Source organism: Bufo gargarizans, chromosome 9, assembly GCF_014858855.1.
Source record: "Bufo gargarizans isolate SCDJY-AF-19 chromosome 9, ASM1485885v1, whole genome shotgun sequence".
NCBI classification, from domain to species: Eukaryota; Metazoa; Chordata; class Amphibia; order Anura; family Bufonidae; genus Bufo; species Bufo gargarizans.
Genome location: NC_058088.1, coordinates 79,901,326 through 79,925,876, shown reverse-complemented (window position 1 = coordinate 79,925,876; position 24,551 = coordinate 79,901,326). Strand labels below are relative to the sequence as shown.

Genomic DNA, 24,551 nt, shown 5'->3' with positions numbered 1-24,551 from the left:
TTTTCCTCATTGCATTTTACTCATTTCAGCCAAAATATTTCCTCAGTTGGTCTCTAATACAATATTTCAACGGTTTTTTTCTGTACAGATTTCTGTTTCTGTGCATTTATAAAAAAAAAATTGAATTTAGATATAATGAATGTTTATGAGCTGTCAGGAATTCAGAGATAAGGGCTACAGATCCAGTTGAGAGTCCAGCTATACGGCTACATGTGCTGCGCAACAATAAAGGCTACAGCTACATGGCAGAAAAGCTGCGCAACTTTTTTCTAGTGGTAGTCAATGGTGTCTCAGTGCCAAACGCTGCTGTGCTGTCGCATTGTGGAATTGAAACACCATTGACTATCATTACAAAAAAAATGTTGCGCAGCAAGAAGTCATGCTAGACATCATACCCTGATAGAGCAGCTCCTTGGTGATTCACTGTAAAGCAGAAGGCAATAGTCTGCAAATGCACTGAGATTGAAATGCAGTATTTAATGGAAAAACTGTACCAACTGAAAAAATTATTTTACCACAAATTGAGTAAAAGACAATCATAAAAATTGCCCACAAAGGTGACCATAACCTGTAATCTTTTTAGTTTGTGAAAATTCTAAATATTACTCTTTATGTAATAGTGCTATGGATTTTATACCTACTGTACAGATATGTCCTTCCTTAACTCTCCACTTGGCTTGAGATATCCTGACACAAGTAGTGTGAGATCACCAGCTTTGAAAGAAAAACATTTTTGCATTACCACACCAAAGATAGTCTTCTGGCACCAATCATCTCTGGAAATGTCATGCTAAGATTAAGGGTAAGGAAGGACACATCTGGAATGTAACACAAGGTTCACCTTATATACGGTTCACCTTATATAGCTTACTCCGATTAACAGGATCACCCCATGAGAGTTGGAATGATTCAGGTAATAAGGGTGAGCAGCCAGTGGGAACAAGTTTGCAAACCTCATTTTGATCTATTTATTTTTTTCCTTAGGACAATTTTGTCAAAAATCCTTGGCAGCTGCAATTTTTATTGACAAATTGGAGAAAAAATACATAAAAAAAATGAGGGGCAAAATATGGTTCAACATAATAGTAGTAATAATAATGATATACACTCACCTAAAGAATTATTAGGAACACCTGTTCTATTTCTCATTAATGCGATTATCTAGTCAACCAATCACATGGCAGTTGCTTCAATACATGTAGGGTTGTGGTCCTGGTCAAGAGAATCTCCTGAACTCCAAACTGAATGTCAGAATGGGAAAGAAAGGTGGGCTACAACAGCAGAAGACCCCACTGGATACCACTCATCTCCACTACAAATAGGAAAAAGAGGCTACAATTTGTACAAGCTCACCAAAATTGGACTGTTGAAGACTGGAAAAATGTTGCCTGGTCTGATGAGTCTCGATTTCTGTTGAGACATTCAAATGGTAGAGTCCGAATTTGGCGTAAACAGAATGAGAACATGTATCCATCATGCCTTGTTACCACTGTGCAGGTTGGTGGTGGTGTAATGGTGTGGGGGATGTTTTCTGGGCACACTTTAGGCCCCTTAGTGCCAATTGGCCATCGTTTAAATGCCACGGGCTACCTGAGCATTGTTTCTGACCATGTCCATCCCTTCACGACCACCATGTACCCATCCTCTGATGGCTACTTCCAGCAGGATAATGCACCATGTCACATAGCTTGAATCATTTCAAATTGGTTTCTTGAACATGACAATGAGTTCACTGTACTAAAATGGCCCCCACAGTCACCAGATCTCAACCCAATAGAGCATCTTTGGGATGTGGTGGAATGGGAGCTTCGTGCCCTGGATGTGCATCCCTCAAATCTCCATCAACTGCACGATGCTATCCTATCAATATGGGCCAACATTTCTAAAGAATGCTGTCAGCACCTTGTTCAATCAATACCACGTAGAATTAAGGCAGTTCTGAAGGCAAAAGGGGTCCAACACCGTATTAGTATGGTGTTCCTAATAATTCTTTAGGTGAGTGTAAATAGTGCTAGTATTTACTGGGAATTGCACACAGATTATTGCAATCACAATAATATGTGCATCTTTTTTTGTTATGCACACTGCATAAAAGTCACTTATTTTAAAGGATCGGTGAGTTTTCATATAACTTTAGATATATCATAGAGATATGAAAAGTTTTGATAAGTGGGTGTCTGAGTGCCGACACTCCCACTGATCACTTGATTGAGGAGAGAGAAGTGCTCACATATTGTGGTCCCTCCTCATTGCAAGAGAGGAAGCGAGCCAGACTCGTAGCAATTCTATGGGCCCGTCTTGATTCTGTATTAGATTTTTATGTATATGAGATTTTTAACTTCTCCCAGTCTACTAATATCATTAGTACAATACTAACAGATGTAGCCTAGCTAAACTTGATGGTTAACGCATTAAGTAAAGAATGGCAAAAAAAAGTTAGCTAACTTTTCAATGGATTTTGTCCCAAGATAACCAAGATAACATTGTGCCACGTGTTATCAGAGTTAAGTTTAGCTCGGCTACATCTGTATACTGAAAAAGCTGCCAGTTAGAGAGGTGGGTCTTATCCAAGGGATGTGGTTGACTATTCCGTCTCCTGGTGCAGTGAAGGAAGAGTTCTTCTTCAGGCAGCTGTCTTACAGCCAGTTACAGGATTCTAGAAAGTATGGAGCTGGGATTCCAATCTTCCATGGAATTTACTGACAGTTTGTAAAAATAAGAGACATTTTTACAGTTTCCATAAATTTAGAAAATGAATGCATCTATAATTTTTTAGGATCTTGTGCACTTGATTATTATTATAAAACTATTATTCTACAGTTCACAAATAATTATGTGTTCGTATACGTTTGCAATCTATAGATATTTACCACTTATCTGATTGATTTTTGGTTTCAAATCTATTTGTAAAAAAATGTGTTGTCCTTGATTTTTGGTCCAAATAGCAAATAATTATAAACAGAATATTTAGAAGAGGTTCCTTTATCTGGGCTCCCTCCAGGGCCAAGATCCAATTTCCACCTCTGCACCCCCTATAGCAACATCCCAGAACAGATTTGTTTTTTGGAAAGGTAACCGTTTAGGATCTTTTTTGCATCATTGCTGCAACAATATCTACACCTGAGCGCTTGTAGATTTTTATATTTTTTTTGTTCTTGGCAATAACAGCTGACATGTCCCTGTGTGAATATGACTTTCCATTCGTTGCTTTTTGTAAAGCTTTTAAAACGTAAATTATAGAACATTTGCACAAATAACATGAACTTTTCTGTGGAAGCTTGTAGCTTTTGACAGCCAGTGGTCTACTTTGTGGTAAATATGTCCATTTGCCTCCTCTTACTGGAGGAAATTTTCACAAAGCATCTAAGATATGTGGTGTGATGAGCCAGTAATTTCCTAATGGATTAAGCACGGTCTGCCCAGTGCTCTTCATTAATTCATTTCTTCAAATTTGCTGAATATAAACCACACGGCTCCTCGGGTTGTAAAGTGAGTTCAGACCATGAATTGTCTTTTATGCTTACTGACAGTCAACTTGTTTAGCTATTTTTTTCACGTTGTTGGGGTTTAATTGCCATCTGAGTTGCTACATGATCTTAACAGTCAAGGACACCTCTGGTTTTGAAGTACTGATTGTTCCATTATTTTATCTTTTCCAATAATACTCACATAAAAAAAAGTCTACATGGATCAAACGTCACTGCAATATAATGTTGAGGTTTAGCTTTTCTGAAGATTTTTTTTTTATATTTGAGTGACATATAGCAATAACTGTGTGAGATAATTTCTACACTCTGCAATTCCTGAGCCTTTTTTATGCTTGTTATATTCTAAATTTAGGTTTTGTATGACCTAAAGATTGGCATTCATTTGTGTAAGATGAGTTATGAGATGAAACAGTACTTTCAGAGACTGATAGGTAGAAAAGAAGGCAAAAACTATTTTCAGATTTAACTTTATTTTGTCATCATCAAGGGCTAATGGAACAGATGCATTAGGGATTCATGTTGTTCTGATAGCCTAATGTTCACATTAAAGAGGTGTCCCAGGAAATAACTTTATCTACTTGCCCTTTGGCCAGACCATACATTAGTGGGGTATACAACTTTACAAGACCCATTCATCAACAGATAGAATGGGCAGCGACACAGCCTCTTCATTGCCATACTAGACACAGTGGTGTCCATACAAGTGTGGCTGCCAAGTACTACAGCTCTGCCCATGTGAATGAATGAGATAGAGCACTGTAGAGCTGAAGTACCTTGCACAATATGGGCTTTGATGTAAAGGGGCTGTGTTGTCATATTCATATCCAAAAGAAGTCGTCTATGGCACTGACCACTCGTGATAAAATCCTTTATTCACCAACCAGCATGCGTGTGGCAAATATTTTATGTAAATTGTTTTTTACGGACAGCTTTGCACCAATCAACGTCAAATTTGGTAACAAAATCAGAGCTTAGAAAAAAATCTAAACTTAAAATTCAACCCCTGAACACTAGCACAGGCATTCATCAGAAAGGACTAATTCGGTAAGGTTAATAACATCCTAGGGTAGGTTCACACAAAGTTTTTTTTTAGTTTTGCAGCAGATTTTCTAGAGGTGGGACCCACACCAACGCTAGTGATATGCCACCAATGTGTGCGATGGGCCAACCCCTTTAAAGGGGTTGTCCCACAAAAATATTCTACAGTTTTCAAATCAGCACCTGATTCTGAATACTTTTGTAATTTTATATAAATTTATAAATTTTGCATAAAATGTATCTGTATAGCTCCACCTGCTGTTTTTTGTTTTTCTTATTTCTTTGTCCGGCTGACTGAGATGACCGCACAAGCTCCGTTTCATTCTTAACTGCCTCCTGAGCTGTGATAGGGAGAGCTGAGACACGCCCCCTGAGCTGTGATAGGGAGAGCTGAGACACGCCCCCTTAGTTGTAGCAGAAAAGACACTCCCCTTGAGCTGTCAGCTTTATATAAATCTAGAAGAGCAATAAATGGAGAGATGTCTGGATCCATGTGAGGCACAGGGCTGGTTCTAGCTTTGTTAGAAAGAGGTTGTCATGTACTATATGAAGTCTTATTTTCATTGTTACATTAGTCATGGACCAACCCCTTTAAATTACAGTAATATAACTCTGTTTCTTAAATAATTTAGTCTAGTTTTGCTGTGTGTTATTTGCTTCAGGAAACACAGCATAAATGCAGGTATGTTGTTCCAAAAACAGCATGCAGTTTTTTATGCAGTTCCCCCCCCCCCCCCGTTTTTTTTTCCCGTTTAATGGCAGTTTTTTGCGTTCCATATACGGAACCATTAATTTCAATGGTTCTGCAAAGAAAAAACGGAATGTACTCTGTATGCATTCCGTATTTCCGTTTTTCCGTTCCGTTTAAAGATAGAACATGTCCTATTATTGCCCGCAAATCATGTTCCGTGGCTCCTTTCAAGTCAATAGGTCAGCAAAAAACGGAACACATACGGAAATGCATCCGTATGTCTTCCGTTTCCGTTCCGTTTTTTGCGGAACCATCTATTGAAAATGTTATGTCCAGCCCAATTTTATCTATGTAATTACTGTATACTGTATATTCCATACGGAAAAACTGAACAGAAAAACGGAACGGAAACACAACGGAAACAAAAAATGGAACAACTGATCCGTGAAAAACGGACCGCAAAACACTGAAAAAGCCATACGGTCATGTGCAGGAGGCCTAAAGCTGTGATGTGCGTCAGCTGCCTAACAAGGCAGACTTGTTAACAACAAAGGCTGCAGTCAACATTTCGGAATTTTGCATAACTATCCCGGATTCCTGAACCTATGTGACCCATAAGCCATGTTTCATGCGGCAGAATTGCCATCATGAATTTTCATGTCTCAAATCTGCAGCGTCGTACAGTTTTAGTAAAGTGAAAGAAATATCATGCACAGGTTGCATAAAAAAATCACAGCATAAATGTGGGGCAGATTTGAAATCTGCAGTATTTCGATTTATACTCTGCATCTCCACTGCAGATTTCACCCTTTGCGATAGAAAGGGGTGAAATCCACAGGTTCTTCTTGTTGTGGCATTTGCCACGACTCTGTGCCAACGTTTGTAGCAGACTTTTCCCGCTGTATTTTCTGGCTTACATGGATGTACCCATCTAGATGGAATTCTTAATTTTTCCTCTTGTGGCCAGCCCTATTTGCCACTTTTCCATTGACGATTGCCTCAGTGCAGCAGGCAATAGACTACGCTCCATGTATCCTGATGCCAGTTTAATGTCCTATACATTTCACTGATGGACAAGCCCTGGACACGACTACAACTTTGTGAACGATGTAATTAGTGTTGAGCGAATCTAAGTCCAGGAACGATCCAAATTTCAGGATAAATTTGATTCACTGTGAAGCCGAATTTCCTTGTGCTTCGTGGTAGTGAATCGATTTAACCTGATATAGTGTAAAAAAAATAAATAAAGGCATACCTGATCCATTTGCTCACGACGGGCCGGCGGCTGCCATCTTGCTTGTAGATTTTGCATGAAATCCTGTGCGCAGTAACAAATTACGTCACCACGGGCCGGCGGCTGCCATCTTGCTTGTAGATTTTGCATGAAATCCTGTACGTCACCACGGGCCGTGCGAGATTTGGACCAGATCTTCAAGCAAGATGGCAGTGGCCGACCCGTCGCAAGCAAATGGATCAGGTAAGTATGTTTTTTTATTTAGTTTTTTTTTTACTTGTTCCGCGATCATGTATGAACACGGCATCTAAAGCGTACAATGATAGGGAGTGGTGCCGTCGCGGCTCCCTGTTATTGCACCCACTACTTACAAAGAAATGTGCTTCATGAAGAAATAATTTGTCACAAAGCAAATTTTTTTTGTCAAATTTGGCGAAGCAGCTGATTAGAACTTTTGAATAATTCGCTCATCACTAGATGTAATCACAACCCTTCAGTTAAAGCATGGGGGGGGGGGGACTGGAAAAAAATAAAAAATAAAAAAATATACAAAATAAAAAAGAAATTAATGTAATAAAATATACTTTTTAAATTACTACTCCTGCTTAGATCTATATCTTCAGGTGCATACTACACAATGGTTCATTATGTTCAGTTTTTTATGATGTACATACATATGTCTATTTTAATAACCTATGACAATTAAGAAATAATGACATTGCAGGCTTTGGACATTTTTTTCATGATTTATTTTTCTTTTTTCTCTTCAGCGGATGGCTGCATTGACTGGTCTGTGGATCTAAACACCTATATGTCGCTGGCAGGGGAACCTGTGCGTGTGAAATGTGCGCTGTTCTACAGTTATATCAGGACTAACTACACCATGGCTCAGAGTGCTGGACTCCGGCTCATGTGGTACAAAACCAAAGGAGATTTGGAAGAACCAATTTTATTTTCTGTGACTAGGATGAGCAAGGACGATGACTCTCTATGGATTCATTCAGCGGAGGAGCAGGACAGTGGATTCTACACGTGCGTTTTAAGGTAAAATAAGATTTTGATGGGGCACACTGAGCGATATCAGTCTAGATCAGGGGTGCACAACCTGCGGCCCGGGGGCCACATGCGGCCCTTGATACCATTCTGTGCGGCCCCCAACCATCTGGTAACAGACATGTATGCCTATGTCTTGTGGCTGCTCACATGTATTTTTCATGTATTTCTCCCATTAGATGGGAGTCCTAGAAGTGTAACTAGAAATTAATGGTATATAATGTGTGTTCAATGCCATAAGTACAATATTTCCGTTATTAATACATCTTTAAATTTTAATTTCGGCCCTCGTCATTGGTTCAGTATGGCAATGTGGCCCCCAACCAGGAAACGTTGTGCACCCCTGGTCTAGATGAAGCCTTGTCAACATATCATTATATCCAGTGCTCTCAGAATAAAGACAAATAGGGAATTAATACTCCACTGACTTATTTGCTTCATTAGGACATAATCTATTCATATATCATCTACATTATAACATAACGCTTGAATCAATTATAAAGTACTAAAGTGCTTTTTAATAGGAGAAAAGTTTTTTTTTTCCAGGAATATAATATTGATGACCCATCCTCAGGATAGGTCATCAATATCTGATTTGTGGGGGTCCGACTCGCAGCAATCTCAACTTGTGTTGCAAAATTTCTAAAATTCTGTTTTCACTTGCTCGTTATGGGGTAATGACTGCAGATTGATTGGGGGGGGGGGGGCAGACTTAATTTTTTTCTTATTTTAGCACAAGGCCACAACTTACAGAATGTGAAAAGTTGAAAGGGTCTGAAGTATTTTTGAATCAGTAGATACTAGTACATTGTACATGAGAATACATTATACATGGGAAGAATATTATTGAGCATTTCAGCCTGAGAAAATCCTCTGATTAATAATAGTTGCTCTGTCTCTGTCTCCCATACAGAAGATCCTGGGTTTATGAGACAATCTGATACAGAAGGCAGAATAAAAATTAAATATACAGGTGTATCCCCAAGCACTGTCAGAAGGCTGACAGTGCTTGGGACCTCCTTCCCTTCATCATCATTGCAATGCCTCAATGTATGAACACACATATATGGGGTCAGCCAGATTAAAAGCATGGATTCCTAAGCAGCACTGGGAAATTACCGGCACTTTAATGGGCCGGTACAAATAGAATACTGACACCGGACTCCAGCCACAAATACTGGATAGGCCAGCGGTTTACTGCTCAAGGGGCATCCCTAACTTCCATTCAACTTTCCAGCCCACTCCAATCCAGTGCTCCCCCTCCTTGCTTTACCTGGGTTGCACCCGGTGACAAATGCAGCAGTTATTTTCCGTATACCACTGCAGCCAACCAGTGGTATATGGCACATTACCACTGATGGAAGTGATTGGCTGCAGCAGTGTACGGGACATCGCCGCTGCAGCCACAACAATATGCCACTGACTGCAGCCCAAGTATAGGGAGGAGGGGTAGCGTAAGATTGGAGCAGGCTGGAAACTGAGTGGAAGCGCCTTAACGAGAACAAACTGTAGAAAAAAAAATAGTTCAACCACATTAAACTTTAAAGGGTTAAAGTCTGAATGCACGCACTTTATACGCTGTTATCCTTTTCTAATGATATACTGCAGCTGTGGGAGATTGAAGCGATACGAGCGAGTAGCTCCCTGTAAGTAGTGCTTAGCACATAATCAGGTGGTGATTGCGCTCCTCGGTCAGATGTTGTTATATGTGAAAATCCATGTGTTTTATAATATACTTATCAGACAACTGATGCTTGCGCTAACCCTCATGTCAAGTATGGGAAAACGGAAATGAAAGGGCTCTAGTGTTTTGGAACAGAAATCTGTCCATTTTAATCATATGAAAATAGCATTTTATAAATAATAATCCTTATTTCCTTTGTAAGCCTTTAACCTCGGCACTTCAACATAAGCTCAGATTTAAAATACCGGCTTTAACTAGACATTGAAAACTCACAAATGAGTCTTTGAAAAAGCCAGACAAACCCCGGTTAAAGAAGCATGATTTTAGATCTAAATAAAAGTCACTAGCTTCAGACTCCAAAGAACAGAAATACTTAAATAACTTTAATCTGTCAACATCTCATTCTAGAGCAGAACATGATGAGGGGCTATTGACGCACTTGCATAATAGGTCATTCTTCAGACTGTTGTTCCAAACTACAGGAACAAGGCCACAGACTCAATGTCAGACTGAAGTTTCTTGATCTCACCAGAGGAAATAGTTTTTGGGCCTAAACCATTTATCAATAATGTCTAATAGGTTTTGAATAAAAGAAATAGACCCTAGTGGCAAGTGATCAGCACCAATAGCAGCTCCTAATGGATTTTTTCTCCTGGACCTTGGGGGCCCACTATTGCATCAGAGCTTGGACCAATGGTGCTTTGGTGGGCCAGTCTGTCCCTGCTCAGACTGAAAAAATTCCTGCTTATTCTGGGCTTTGAAGTCAGGCAGTCCTATCAGTGACAGCTATCTCTGTATACACCGTCCTAGAGGGAAGGCTGTCAATCACTGTTAGGACCAGCTCCTGGACTTCAAAGACCAGAATGTGCAGTGTCCCAGGGGGTCAGTAGTGTATGCTGGGCTTTGTAGTGCAGATTAACCCACTAACCTGGGATCCACTGTCGTCTTCAATTTTGGTCAGATACCGGAACAGGCAGGTATTTAATGTTCGTGACGCCAGTGTCAATTAAACGGTGACACGCCGTGTATAGTAATGTAGAAGAATGAAGCAACCACGGGTTAGCCAACCAAAACGGGAACTTTACTGAATGTCAGTGATAATTACACATGGACGCAGTTGGAAGCGCAGTTCCCAGGAAGACAGTTGGTTTCTATTTGAATACAGCTGGTTCTTAGAAGTACAGAATGGCCGGTTATAGCGATGTTCTTTACAGAGTGTTAATTACAGGAGATGCAGTACAGGCGGCTTGCACACTATTCCTGACTGGTCCTGGAACATGTGACTTTTTCTCCAAGGTCTAATGCCCTATAGCTGGCGTATCCTTGAAGTTGTCATTATCTAGTACCTCCTCTGTTCTCTTGAGTACCTCTTGCTTTATCTGATCGGCCTCTGTGGTATTCTGTGTCTTCAGGCTGTTTAGCTATGCCCTTCTGACTTCTATGAATACGGACTCAGGAGGGAAACCCTCTCTGCACTGAGTCTGGAAACTTCTACTCTCCTGAGCTAGGCCCTAGCCTATTTATACTGAACTGGGGACTCCCTCTGCTGGCTGTGATAAGGATTGCCGGTAAGCCTGACTGGCTTAAAGGGAACTACACATTCAAATCTAGCAGTGTCGGGTAGCCTACCCGTATGATGCACATGTACAGAATTTAAGTGAATAAAATAGATGTTATATTGAATCTTTTCCGCAAAACTATATATCAATCTGTTCAGCTCATCCTGCTCTATAGCATGCTGCCTGCAGATCTAACACAATATTCAACGAGAAAGGTGGTTCCCTTTAAAGAGAATAGTATGGAAAATACCTAAAAAAGGCAGCAGCCAGAACATGATGTGATAAGGAAAACAAACAAAAATAAGTCATGAATACAGAAAAAAAACAGAAACAAACATGCCAGCCTATGAACCCAACCTTAAAAAAAAGGCTTCTCTGGCACAGATTGTGGTCAGCCACTGAGTTTTGTGGAAACAATTTGAAATAATTCACAGAACAGAACACGGATACTAAACAATGTCCACACTGGCAAGTAGGAATGTAGCTTTGAGTGCCAATGTAATAGCTATACTTGGTCATGGTGCCTTAGATAGGCCAGTGAACTCATGTTAGACAATAGCAGTTTGAATAGTGGTAGGCTTGGAGCTGTAACACCAATTTTGCATAAAGACCTATAAGTTTCAAGTTATACCTCTGGTCATGGCAATTGACTATATTCCTAACACAATTGATTGGGATATTCAAGAACATCAGCTAGTACAATATTATACTCTGCAAGGTGATTTTACAGATGATAACCTCCCTTAAGGTAGGTTGGAGATTGACATACTTTAATATGCATAGGCAAGGCTGTATTATGGTATACACCAATAGAAAAGCCTCTGGTAGGTTAAAATCCAGCTTTTGCCTCCTTAAAGTTTTTGTCATGCCCTGCTCAGGCTACGTGCGGAGGACTTCCAGATTAGCAGCACGTGTCTAGTCTTTTGTTTTGGAGTCGAGCTAGATCCGCCTCCTTTCAAGTGCACTGGGTGGAGTCGTTGGTTTAAATTACACCCACTCCCAGTGTTCCGTGTGGGTTATAGCTTCTGTCTGGCTCTGTGAAAGGAAGGAAGGATTGGCTTTTCCTGCTCAGAAAAGATAAGTTGGTTGTTGTTTTCTTGTTGTTTTCTGTCTAGGCTGTTAGAGAGACGCCTGTCCCCTCCAGGTTCTGAGGGAGCAGGCTGGCTCTATTCCCCTTCACCGTCTTAGGGATTTTTAGGGTCTTTTCAGCCCAGGCATGAGGACACGTTTTTCCCACCTTAAGGGTCTGAACGTGGGCATAGCAGTATAGGGAGAGCTGGTAGGGATGTGTCAGGAGGTGACCCTGATCCCCAGCTTCTTGCCTAGATACTTGTTTGTTTATTTTTCTGTGTATCTGATATCTTGTCCGCCGTGACATTATAACCCACCAAAACCTAGACTGCCATTTCGCAGCAGCCTTGAGATGGAGCCAATTGATTAGTTGGTTGATCGTATACAGGAATTAACTTGGGAGGTAGCTGACCTCCGCAATGCTGTTGCACTTTGTAAGAATTTTCTGCTTCATGGCTTCGCTGGTTGGAGTCAGTCCAACCTTGAACCTAAGGTTGCTCTTCCTGATCGGTTTTCAGGGGGTGTGGATGACTTTATCTGCTTTAAAGAGTCATGCAAGTTATATTTTCGGCTGCGTCCATCTTCGTCAGGTGATGAAAGTCAGAGGGTTGGTATAATCATTTCTCTGCTTAAAGGGGACGCGCAATCCTGGGCCTTTTCTCTGCCGCCTGGTTCTCTGGCCCTCCGGTCGGTGGAGGAATTTTTTAAAGCCTTGGGATTAATTTATGATGACCCAGATCGGGTCTCGATGGCGGAATCTAAATTGCGTAATTTATCACAGGGTGAACATACTGCAGAGACTTACTGCGTTTTCATACTGAACATACTGCAGAGACTTACTGCTTTTCATGAGTACCCAGATACTTTAGAGAATGCAATGTCTTTGGCAGTATGGTTAGATAGAGGTATTAGAGAGAGGTGTAAGGCTCCCTCCGCGCAAGGGATCCCTTCTGTGAGTGGTTTCATCTCACCTGCTCCCCAGGGTGATATGACATGTAACTCTGGGGTAGGGGAGGAACCCATGCAGCTGGGTCAGGTATCTTTCCGTTCTGGTAGTAGAGACTTTAGGAGATTGCATAAACTATGTTACTACTGTGGGAAAAGTGGTCATTTTATTTTTGCTGGTCCTTTTGTAAAACCGCATGTTGATGAGAAAGAGAAAAAACTGACTCTTGGTAGCGTGAATAGAGTGATGGAGCAAACAGGTATGCAAGCTCCCTGTAATACTCGTTTTCTCCTTCCAGCTATGGTGGCGCTAGACTCAATAAATTTTTTGGTTGAAGTATTAATTGACTGTGGTGTTGGGGTGAACCTTATTCATTCTCTTTTTCTTCAAAATCTGGGGCTTAGTACTTGCACTTTAGAAAGAGAGATTCCGGTTTTTGCAATTGATTTTTCCCCTCTTTCTCAAAGGAGTCTCACTCATATTGCTCATGGTATTCAGTTAAGGGTGGGTGATTCACATGCTGAGATTATGTCTGGTTTTGTCATGAAGGACTTGTCCGCTCCTATAGTCTTAGGGTTACCGTGGTTGACAAAACATAACTCAATTATTGATTGGCAAACAAGACAGATCATTGGTTGGAGTGAATTTTGTTCGGATAATTGTCTTGGCACATCTATCTCTGGTGTGTCTACTACGGCTCCACCTCAGTACCTCAGATTTTGCAGATGTCTTTTCGAAGGGTGGGGCTCATGAATTGCCCCCTCATCGTGACTATGATTGTCCAGTAAATCTCAGGGGCTAAGTTGCCAAAGTCTCGGCTTTACAATCTTTCTCAACCCGAAAGAGAGGTCATGCGGAAGTATATTGCCGAGAGTTTGGCAAAAGGTCATATTAGGCCATCTAAGTCTCCGGTGGCAATAGGTTTATTCTTTGTAAAGAAAAAGGATGGATCGCTGAGACCTTGTCTGGATTTCCGGGAATTCAACCGTATTACGGTCCGTGATCTGTATCCCCTTCCTTTTGATCTCTGACCTTTTTGATCAGATTGTTGGAGCCAAGGTGTTCTCCAAGTTGGATTTGAGAGAGGCCTACAAATGATCAGAATCAAGAAAGGGGATGAGTGGAAAACGGCCTTCAACATGCACGAGGGTCATTTCGAGAATCTGGTTATGCCTTTTGGGTTTGACGAATGCGCTAGCGGTATTTCAGGGATTCGTCAATTACATTTTTCATCATTTTGTGGGGAGGTTCGTGGTAATTTACTTCGATGACATTTTAATTTACTCTCCTGATCTGAAGACCCATCAGGATCACGTGAGACAGGTTTTGACGATCCTTCGGGAGAATAAATTATATGCCAAATTAGATAAATGTGTGTTTTCTGTGCAGGAGCTTCCGTTTCTGGGATATCTGCTTTCTGAATCTGGTTTTCGTATGGACCCCGAAAAGGTCCGGGCGGTTCTGGAATGGGACCGACCAGAGAATCAGAAAGCTTTGATGCGGTTTTTGGGGTTTACTAATTATTATAGAAAATGTATTTCAAACTATTCTACCATTGTAAGACCTCTGACCGATATGACTAAGAAGGGCGCTGACATCCCTGTCTGGTCGGATGAGGCATTGCAGGCCTTTTTGACTATTAAGGAATGTTTTGCGTCTGCTCCCATTCTGGTGCAGCCCGACGTGTCTCAGCCATTCGTGGTGGAGGTTGATGCATCGGAGGTGGGGGTTGAAGCAGTGCTGTTGCAGGGTTTATCTCCTGGCAAATGGGTTCCGTGTGCTTTTTTTAGTTCTGAGAGGAACTATGATGTAGGAGATAGAGAATTGCTGGCCATTAAATTGGCCTTAGAGGAATAGCGTCACTGGTTGGAGGGGGCGTCTCACCCCGCTACAGTATATACGGATCATAAGAATTTGGCTTACCTGCAATCTGCCAAGCGTCTGAACCCTAGACAGGCCAGATGGTCACTATTTTTTACCAGGTTCAATTTTGTGATTGATTCTGCCTGGGGGTTAAAAACGTCAAGGCAGATGCGTTGTCTCGCAGTTTTCCTGGGGGATGTGATTCAGAGGATCCTGCTCCAATTTTGGCTGATGGGGTGTTGGTCTCCGCTCTGTACCCCGAATTGGAGATGGAGGTGCTGGGAGCCCAGAAGGGGGCTCCTGGTTCTTGTCCCCCAGGGAGGTTGTTTGTTCCTGAAGGACTGCGATACAAGGTATTCAAGGAACATCACGATACTGTCCCTGCTGGACATACTGGTGGTAAGTCCACCTTTGACCTTGTGTCCCGGAGGTTCTGGTGGCCTGGGTTACGTAAGAGCGTTGAGGATTACGTGGCAGCTTGTGAAACCTGTGCACGGTCAAAGGTTGCTCATACTCGACTGCCTGGTTCACTTCTTCCTTTGTCTATTCCGTCTCGTCCTTGGACGCACTTGTCTATGAACTTCATTACGGATCTGCCGAGTTCCTCCAGGAAAACAGTAATTTTGGTGGTTGACTGTTTTAGTAAAATGGCCCACTTTATATTGTTAGCTAGTCTGCCCAATGCCAAGACTCTTGCACAGATTTTTGTTGATAATATTGCGAAATTGCATGGCATTCCTTCGGATGTGGTTTCTGATAGGGGCACGCAGTTTGTCTCCAGGTTTTGGAGGGCGTTCTGTTCTCGGCTTGGTATTCAACTTTCGTTCTCTTTGGCTTTTCATCCGCAGTCGAATGGGCAGACAGAGCGTACTAATCAAAACCTGGAGACCTACTTGAGGTGCTTTGTGGCTGAGAATCAGGAGAACTGGTCCTCATTCTTGTCCCTAGCAGAGTTTGCTCTGAATAACCGTAGGCAGGAGTCCACGGGTAAGTCGCCATTTTTTGGCGCATACGGTTTTCATCCTCAGTTTGGTACCTTTTCTGGTACTAGTTCCTCTGGGATGCCAGAGGAGGAGAGATTTTCTTCTGCCTTGTCTTCTATCTGGCGGAGGATCCAAGTGAATTTGGAGAAGATGGGTGAGAGGTATAAGCGAATGGATGACAAGAGACGTGTGACTGTTCCGAACCTGTGTGTGGGTGATCTGGTGTGGTTGTCCACAAAAAATATTAAACTGAGAGTGCCATCTTGGAAACTGGGTCCAAGATTTATTGGACCGTACAAAATATCTGCGGTCGTCAATCCAGTAGCGTTTCGGCTGGATCTTCCGCAGACTTGGAGGTTCCATGATGTGTTCCACAGGTCTTTACTGAAAAAATATGTAAAACCGGTGGAACCATCGCCATTGACTCCTCCTCCTGTTCTGGTTGATGGAAATTTAGAGTTAGAGATCTCCAGGGTTCTTCGGGGTTCCCTTCAGTACCTGGTACACTGGAGGGGATACGGCCCTGAGGAAAGGATGTGGGTTCCGGCGCTAGATGTCAGTGCCAGCCGACTGGTGAGGGCTTTTCACAGATCCCACCCGGATAAGGTTGGTCCGGGGTGTCCGGAGGTCACCCGTAGAGGGGGGGGTACTGTCATGTCCTGCTCGGGCTACGTGCGGATGTCTGCCAGATTAGCAGCACGTGTCTAGTCTTTTGTTTTGTTTTGGAGTAGAGCTAGATCCGTCTCCCTTCAGGTGCACTGGGTGGGGTTGTTGGTTTAAATTACACCCACTCCCAGTGTTCCGTGCGGGTTATAGCTTCTGTCTGGCTCTGTGAAAGGAAGGAAGGATTGGCTTTTCCTGCTCAGAAAAGATAAGTTGGTTGTTGTTTTCTTGTTTTTTGCTGTCTAGGCTGTTAGAAAGACGCCTGTCCCCTCCAGGTTCTGAGGGAGCAGGCTGGCTCTATTCCCCTTCACCATCTTAGGGATTTTTAGGGTCTTTTCAGCCCAGGCATGAGGACACGTTATTCCCACCTTAAGGGTCTGAACGTGGGCATAGCAGTATAGGGAGAGCTGGTAGGGATGTGTCAGGAGGTGACCCTGATCCCCAGCTTCTTGCCTAGATACTTGTTTGTTTATTTTTCTGTGTATCTGATATCCTGTCCGCCATGACAGTTTTGCCTTCAGACAAAGAGCGAGGTTAGAGCAGCAAGAAATGAGTGGGTAAATATATCGCCACCCCGGAATTCCTACTTCAGTTCCATGGTGGGGGTTTCAGCTCTGATAGGAATCCTTGGCTTTGAAGCTTCTACAATACCCCAGGTTTGGGTACCAACCACTGATCTTATGGTCTACTAGAAATAATGGCTCAAGAAGTTGGATACTGCAGTTTAAACTCCTGGAATCTTAGATGCCAAGCCCATAGGTGTGCAGTAAGGGGGAGCCTATGTACTTCTGTCTTATCCAAAAATTCTCATGGCCTCAGAAGTGCTCAGAAATCAGGCTGGGCTGCTCAGTGCTCCTTAACCATGCACGAGGCTATGCACAGAAGCAATTTCAATCCCCCCCCCCCCCACCTCTCACATTGCTTCCACTGTCTTGCTGCTTTAGCCAACTGACAGCACTTTTTCCCAAGGATTTTCAATCTCTGAGGAGGAGCATGGCGGCATGCATGCTATCCAGCGTATCAGAGTCGGTGTGTAATGTGTGAAGGCCGGGTGCGGTGAGGCATACGCGTGATAGTTTGTAATGTGTGAAGTCATCATGCTGGCCGTGCACAGTGACACCCACAAGCAGTAGAGTTTGCGTGGTTTCTACAATCAAGATGGCTGTGACGCGCAAATAGATGAGGTGAGTTTTTTTACTGCCATTTCAGTAAAAATGTATTCATTACCACAAAGCACAAGGAAACTCGGCTTTGCAGCAAACCAAATTTTTCCTGAAATTCGGATTGAAGTCCACTATTTCGATTCACTCGACACTAGAGCCCATATTGCACTCTCTGTGTAACTGTTGTTGTGGACAAGCGAATAAGTGATCATACTGTTAGCATATTCAGAATATGAATATATAACACACCCAGTTTACAAAACATGAGGAGATGTGCAGTATACAGTGGATATAAAAAGTCTACAAACCCCTGTTAAAATGTCAGGTTTCTCTGATGTAAAAAAATTAGAAAAAGATAAATCATTTCCGAACTTTTTCCGCCTTTAATGTGACCTATAAACTGTACAACTCAATTGAAAACAATTGGGTGTTACCTGTGAGACGGTGCATGGCCTTGTACTGAAAGATCGAAAATTAATTTCAACAGAGACGGGGTAAAAGCTCCACTTGACTCACGCATACGAATTATCGTATTCGGACTCGCGAAAAAACTTTTCGAAATAATTATTCGATACAAGACTCTCGCGAGACTAAAAGCGAGATCCCGGTAAACCCGGAAGTAACACGAATACATTGGAGAAAGGTGGAAGCGTGGGACGCCACAGCAGTAACCTACAACAAGACGCACACAGCGAGTCTATACGGGACGCAGTGAGTAAACATATAATTGAGAGAAATACAAGTGGAGCTCCGCCATACCTCTGTGATAATATTGACACAGGTGGGACTTTATGAATCATACCGGACTGTTAGTTCTGTCTAGATGACACACTCAGACTCTTGAGAGAACCTTATCAGAGGAATATTTGGTGCATTATATAGTGTAAAGTAATTTCTGCCAGCTATATCCCACATTCCATTTAGTGGCAACTCATACAGCCATCTGCCTGTACCAATTCTCACTTGGAACAAAGCCATACAAGTGGTCCTAAAAATAGGTCGCTCTACCACAGATGACTGCGATTCATTAGTCCTACCAATGTGGAGGATACAGATGCAGCCACATATGATACAGCGAACCTAGAGGGTAATGCAGCAGTGATTTCCTTGCTGATCACTGAAGGTGTTTCATTGAATGTTTGCAGTAGTGCATCATTTTAATGCTTTTATATTTTATATAACAAATTAAGTGCACAAAGATTATATTATTTAATAAAGGTTTTATATGTTCAATCCAATCTCACATGTATTCGGATTGTTTGAGTGCCGGTTCCATCCAATACATATCAATACAGCACAGAATTAGGGGTGTGTCTTTTTGAACCTGTGCACCATTTGTGATAATCCAAAGTGAGCCATCTGCTTATTACCCATTGTTAATCAATTGAAAACAAACTGAAATCTTTTAGGTAGAGGGAAGAAAAAATATAAAAATTAAATAATATGGTTGCATAAGTGTGCACACCCTTAAACTAATACTTTGTTGAAGCACCTTTTGATTTTATTACAGCATTCAGTCTTTTTGGGTATGAGTCTATTAGCATGGCACATTTTGACTTTTGACTCTTTTTTTTTGCAAAAAACGTTCCAAATCTGTCAGATTGCGAGGGCATCTCCTGTGCACAGCCCTCTTCAGATCACCCCACAGATTTTCAATCGGATTCAGGTCTGGGCTCTGGCTGGGCAATTCCAAAACTTTAATCTTCTTGTGAAGCCATTCTTTTGGATGTATGCTTTGGGTTGTTGTCATGCTGAAAGATGAAGTTCCTCTTCATGTTCAGCTTTCTAGCAGAAGCCTGAAGGTTTTGTGCCAATATTGACTGGTATTTGGATTGGTTCATAATTCCCTCTAGCTTAACTAAGGCCCTAGTTCCAGCTGAAGAAAAACAGCCCCAAAGCATGATGCTGCCACCACCATGCTTCACTGTGGGTATGGTGTTCTTTTGGTGATGTGCAATGTTGTTTTTGCGCCAAACATATCTTTTGGAATTATGGCCAAAAAGATCAACCTTGGTTTCATCAGACCATAACACCTTTTCCCACATGCTTTTGGGAGACTTTAGATGTGTTTTTGCAAAATGTAGCCTGGCTTGGATGTTTTTCTTCATAAGAAAAGGCTTTCAGCTTGCCACTCTCCACCATAGCCCAGACATATGGAGATTACGGGAGATTGTTGTCACATGTACCACACAGCCAGTACTTGCCAGATATTCCTTCAGCTCCTTTAATGTTGCTGTAGGCCTCTTGGTCGCCTCCCAGACCAGTTTTCTTGGTAATGTCACTGTTGTGCCATATTTTCTCCACTTGATGATGACTGTCTTCACTGTGTTTCATGGTATATCTCAGTGTTTCCCAACCAGTGTGCTTCCAGCTGTTGCAAAACTACAACTCCCAGCATGCCTGGACAGTCTTTGGTTGTGCGGGCATGCTGGGAGTTGTAGTTTTGCAACAGTTGGAGGCACACTGGTTGGGAAACACTGGTATATCTAATGCCTTAGAAATTATTTTGTACCCTTCTCCTGATTGATACCTTTTAACAATGAGATCCCTCTGATGCTTTAGAAGCTCTCTGTGGACCATGGCTTTTGCTGTGGGATGTGACTAAGAAAATTTCAGGAACATTTCAGGAAAGACCAGCTAGAGCAGCTGAACTTTTATTTGGGGTTAATCAGAGGCACTTTAAATGATAGCAAGTGTATGCTGACTCCTATTTAACATGATTTTGAATGTGATTGCTTAATTCTGAACACAGCTACATCCCCACTTATAAGAGGGTGTGCACACTTATGCAACCACATTATTTTAGTTTTTTCTTTTTTTCTTTTCTCCACCTAAAAGATTTCAGTTTGTTTTTTAATTGAGTTGTACAGTTTATAGGTCACATTAAAGGTGGAAAAAGTTGTGAAATAATTTATCTTTGTCTCATTTTTTTACATCACAGAAACCTGACATTTTAACAGGGGTGTAAAGACTTTTTATATTCACTGTATGTGTTTGCATATGTATCTATATATATATATATATATATATATACACACCATATTTTTTGCCCCAATGTTAATCAGACTTCAGCTTACAGCCCAAATCAGACCCCAATGTTAATAAGACCCCAATAAGACCTCAGATCAAACCCACAATCAGACCTCAGATCAGACCCAAATGTGAATGACCCCCAATCAGACCTAAGATAAGAGCCCCAATATAAAAAAAGACCTCAGATTAAACCCTTATGCCTCAGATCAGAAACCCGTTCCTCAGATCAGACCTTCATGCCTCAGATTAGCCCCCCATGCATTAGATGAGAACCCCATGCCACAGGTCAGACCCTCATGCCACAGATCAGACCCCAGCCTCAGAGCAAATAAAAAAATAAATAATAATCAACTTAAATCTCCTTCTCCTGACGGGGCTCCCAGGATCCAGTTCTCTCTTTTCTTCCTGCCGTCGTTTGGGCTGTGACCCAATGCGCACAGTGTGAGGTCGCAGATCGTCCTCGCGCTGTGCACAGACACAGCAAAGCCGATGGCAGAGGACCAGGAAGCGGTGAGTACAGACCCCGGGGAGTGCTGCAGTAACCGCTTCCCGGTCCTCTGGTACTAATGAGTGCTAACATAATGGAAGTGTTCATTAGTATTTGCCCCATAAGACGCATTGACATCTACCCCCCCTCCCCCCAAGTGGAAAGTGCATCTTATGAGGTGAAAAATACAGTATACAGTCGTGGCCCAAAATTTTGAGAATGACACAAATATTTGTTTTCACTAATTTTGCTGCTAAACTGCTTTTAGATCTTTGTTTCAGTTGTTTCTGTGATGTAGTAAAATATAATTACACGCACTTCATACGTTTCAAAGGTTTTTATCAACAATTACATGACATTTTTTGCAAAGAGTCAGTATTTGCAGTGTTGGCCCTTCTGTTTCAGGACCTCTGCAATTCGACTGGGCATGCTCTCAATCAACTTCTGGGGCAATTCCTGACTGATAGCAACTGATAGCAACCCATTCTTTTTGTTTGTCCACCCGCCTCTTGAGGATTGACCACAAGTTCTCAATGGGATTAAGATCTGGGGAGTTTCCAGGCCATGGACCCAAAATGTCAAGGTTTTGGTCCTTGAGCCACTTAGTTATCACTTTTGCCTTATGGCACGGTGCTCCATCGTGCTGGAAAATGCATTGTTCTTCACCAAACTGTTGTTGGATTGTTGGAAGAAGTTGCTGTTGGAGGGTGTTTTGGTACCATTCTTTATATATGGCTGTGTTTTGGGGCAAAATTGTGAGCGAGCCCACTCCCTTGGATGAGAAGCAACCCCACACATAAATGGTCTAAGGATGCTTTACTGTTGGCATGACACAGGACTGATGGTAGCGCTCACCTTTTCTTCTCCGGACAAGCCTTTTTCCTGATGCCCCAAACAATCGGAAAGAGGCTTTATCAGAGAATATGACTTTGCCCCAGTCCTCAGCAGTCCATTCACCATAATTATATGTAGGGACTTGTTTTATATGTCTTAGTTATCTGCTTATTTTTCATAAATCTTCATTTTCTCTTATCTTGGATGACATTTTGGGGCTTTGGGACCGATTACTCAACTTACAATGGTTTCAACATACAATGGTCGTCCTGGAACCAATTAATATTATATCTTGGGGGACCAGTGTACAGCAAAACGTCTCTTGTCCTGTATATTGAGTGTAATTCTCATTATCTGCTCTTGTTCTTTATCTATAGATACTGCAAAGTACAACTTTTCCTGTCCTGTATACTTGGTGTAATCCTCAGTTTATTCTCTTATTCTGTATCTATGGACACTGCACATTACCACTAGTGTTGGGCACGAATATTCGAATCATGAATATTCATTGCAAATATCTGCACTTCGACAATTCGAGAATATTTAGACTATAGTGATATACACTCACCTAAAGAATTATTAGGAACACCTGTTCTATTTCTCATTAATGTGATTATCTAGTCAACCAATCACATGGCAGTTGCTTCAATGCATGTAGGGTTGTGGTCCTGGTCAAGACAATCTCCTGAACTCCAAACTGAATATCAGAATGGGAAAGAAAAGTGGTTTAAGCAATTTTGAGCGTGGCATGGTTGTTGGTGCCAGACGGGCCGGTCTGAGTCTGGTGTCTGCACAGACGGATCCGCTCCTATAATGCAGACGATGGGATCCGTTCAGAACAGATCCGTCTGCATTATCTTTCAGAAAAAATTCTAAGTCTGAAAGTTAGTCAGACGGATCCGTCCAGACTTTGCATTGAAGGTCAATGGGGGACGGATCCGTTTGAAATTGCACCATATTATGTCAACTTCAAACGGATCCGTCCCCATTGACTTACATTGTAAGTCTGGACGGATCCGTTTGGCTCCGCACGGCCAGGCGGACGCCCGAACGCTGCAAGCTGCGTTCAGGTGTCCGCCTGCTGAGCGGAACAGAGGTCAAATGGTGCCAGACTGAGGCATTCTGAGCGGATCTGCATCCACTCAGAATGCACTGGGGCCGTACGGATCCGTTCGGGGCCGCTTGTGAGAGCTTTCAAACGGAACTCACAAGCGGAACCCCGAACGCAAGTGTGAAAGTAGCCTTACTGGGATTTTCACGCACAACCATTTCTAGGGTTTACAAAGAATGGTGTGAAAAGGGGAAAACATCCAGTATGCGGCAGTCCTGTGGGCAAAAATGCCTTGTTGATACTAGAGGTCAGAGGAGAATGAGCCGACTGATTCAAGCTGATAGAAGAGCAACGTTGACTGAAATAACCACTCGTTACAACCGAGGTATGCAGCAAAGTATTTGTGAAGCCACAACACGCACAACCTTGAGGCGGATGGGCTACAACAGCAGAAGACCCCACCGGGTACCACTCATCTCCACTACAAATAGGAAAAAGAGGCTACAATTTGCACAAGCTCACCAAAATTGGACTGTTGAAGACTGGAAAAATGTTGCCTTGTCTGATGAGTCTCGATTTCTGTTGAGACATTCAAATGGTAGAGTCCGAATTTGGCGTAAACAGAATGAGAACATGTATCCATCATGCCTTGTTACCACTGTGCAGGCTGGTGGTGGTGGTGTAATGGTGTGGGGGATGTTTTCTGGGCACACTTTAGGCCCCTTAGTGCCAATTGGCCATCGTTTAAATGCCACGGGCTACCTGAGCATTGTTTCTGACCATGTCCATCCCTTCATGACCACCATGTACCCATCCTCTGATGGCTACTTCCAGCAGGATAATGCACCATGTCACAAAGCTCGAATCATTTCAAATTGGTTTCTTGAACATGACAATGAGTTCACTTTACTAAAATGGCCCCCACAGTCACCAGATCTCAACCCAATAGAGCATCTTTGGGATGTGGTGGAACGGGAGCTTCGTGCCCTGGATGTGCATCCCTCAAATCTCCATCAACTGCAAGATGCTATCCTATCAATATGGGCCAACATTTCTAAAGAATGCTATCAGCACCTTGTTGGATCAATGCCACGTAGAATTAAGGCAGTTCTGAAGGCAAAAGGGGTCCAATACCGTATTAGTATGGTGTTCCTAATAGTTCTTTACGTGAGTGTATGTCTCAGAGCACAATTACACTGACCAAAAATATAAACGCAATACTTTCGGTTTTGCTCCCATTTTGCATGAGATGAAATCATTTTGATTGCACAGAGATTCCGTGACCAGATCCTGAGGCCCATTGTTGTGCCATTCATCCACAACCATCACCTCATGTTGCAGCATAATAATGCACGGCCCCATATCGCAAGGATCTGTACACAATTCCTGGAAGCTGAAAACATCCCAGTTCTTTCATGGCAAGCATACTCACCGGACATATCACCCATTGAGAATGTTTGGGATGCTCTGGATCGGCGTATACGACAGTGTGTTCCAGTTCTTGCCAATATTCTGCGACTTCGCACAGCTATTTAAGAGTAGTGGACCAACATTCCACAGGCCACAATCAACAACCTGATCAACTCTATGCGACGGAGATGTGTTGCACTGCTTGAGGCAAATGGTGGTCACAGGAGATACTGACAGGTTTTCATACGATCCCCCCCCCAGTAAGGCAAGACTGTGCACATTTCAGAGTGGACTTTTTTT

The 24,551-nt window shown here is 42.4% G+C and overlaps 1 protein-coding gene across 1 annotated transcript in view; it reads left to right on the top strand.

The window, feature by feature from the left end:
• Nucleotides 1-7,163: 7,163 nt before the first annotated feature.
• IL1RAPL2 (interleukin 1 receptor accessory protein like 2) overlaps nt 7,164-24,551 on the top strand; it is an 889,940-nt gene continuing 872,552 nt past the window's right edge. The window contains exon 1 of the mRNA XM_044268964.1: nt 7,164-7,495. Within this exon, the coding sequence (XP_044124899.1) occupies nt 7,164-7,495 (332 nt within the window). The remainder of the gene's footprint in view (nt 7,496-24,551) is intronic.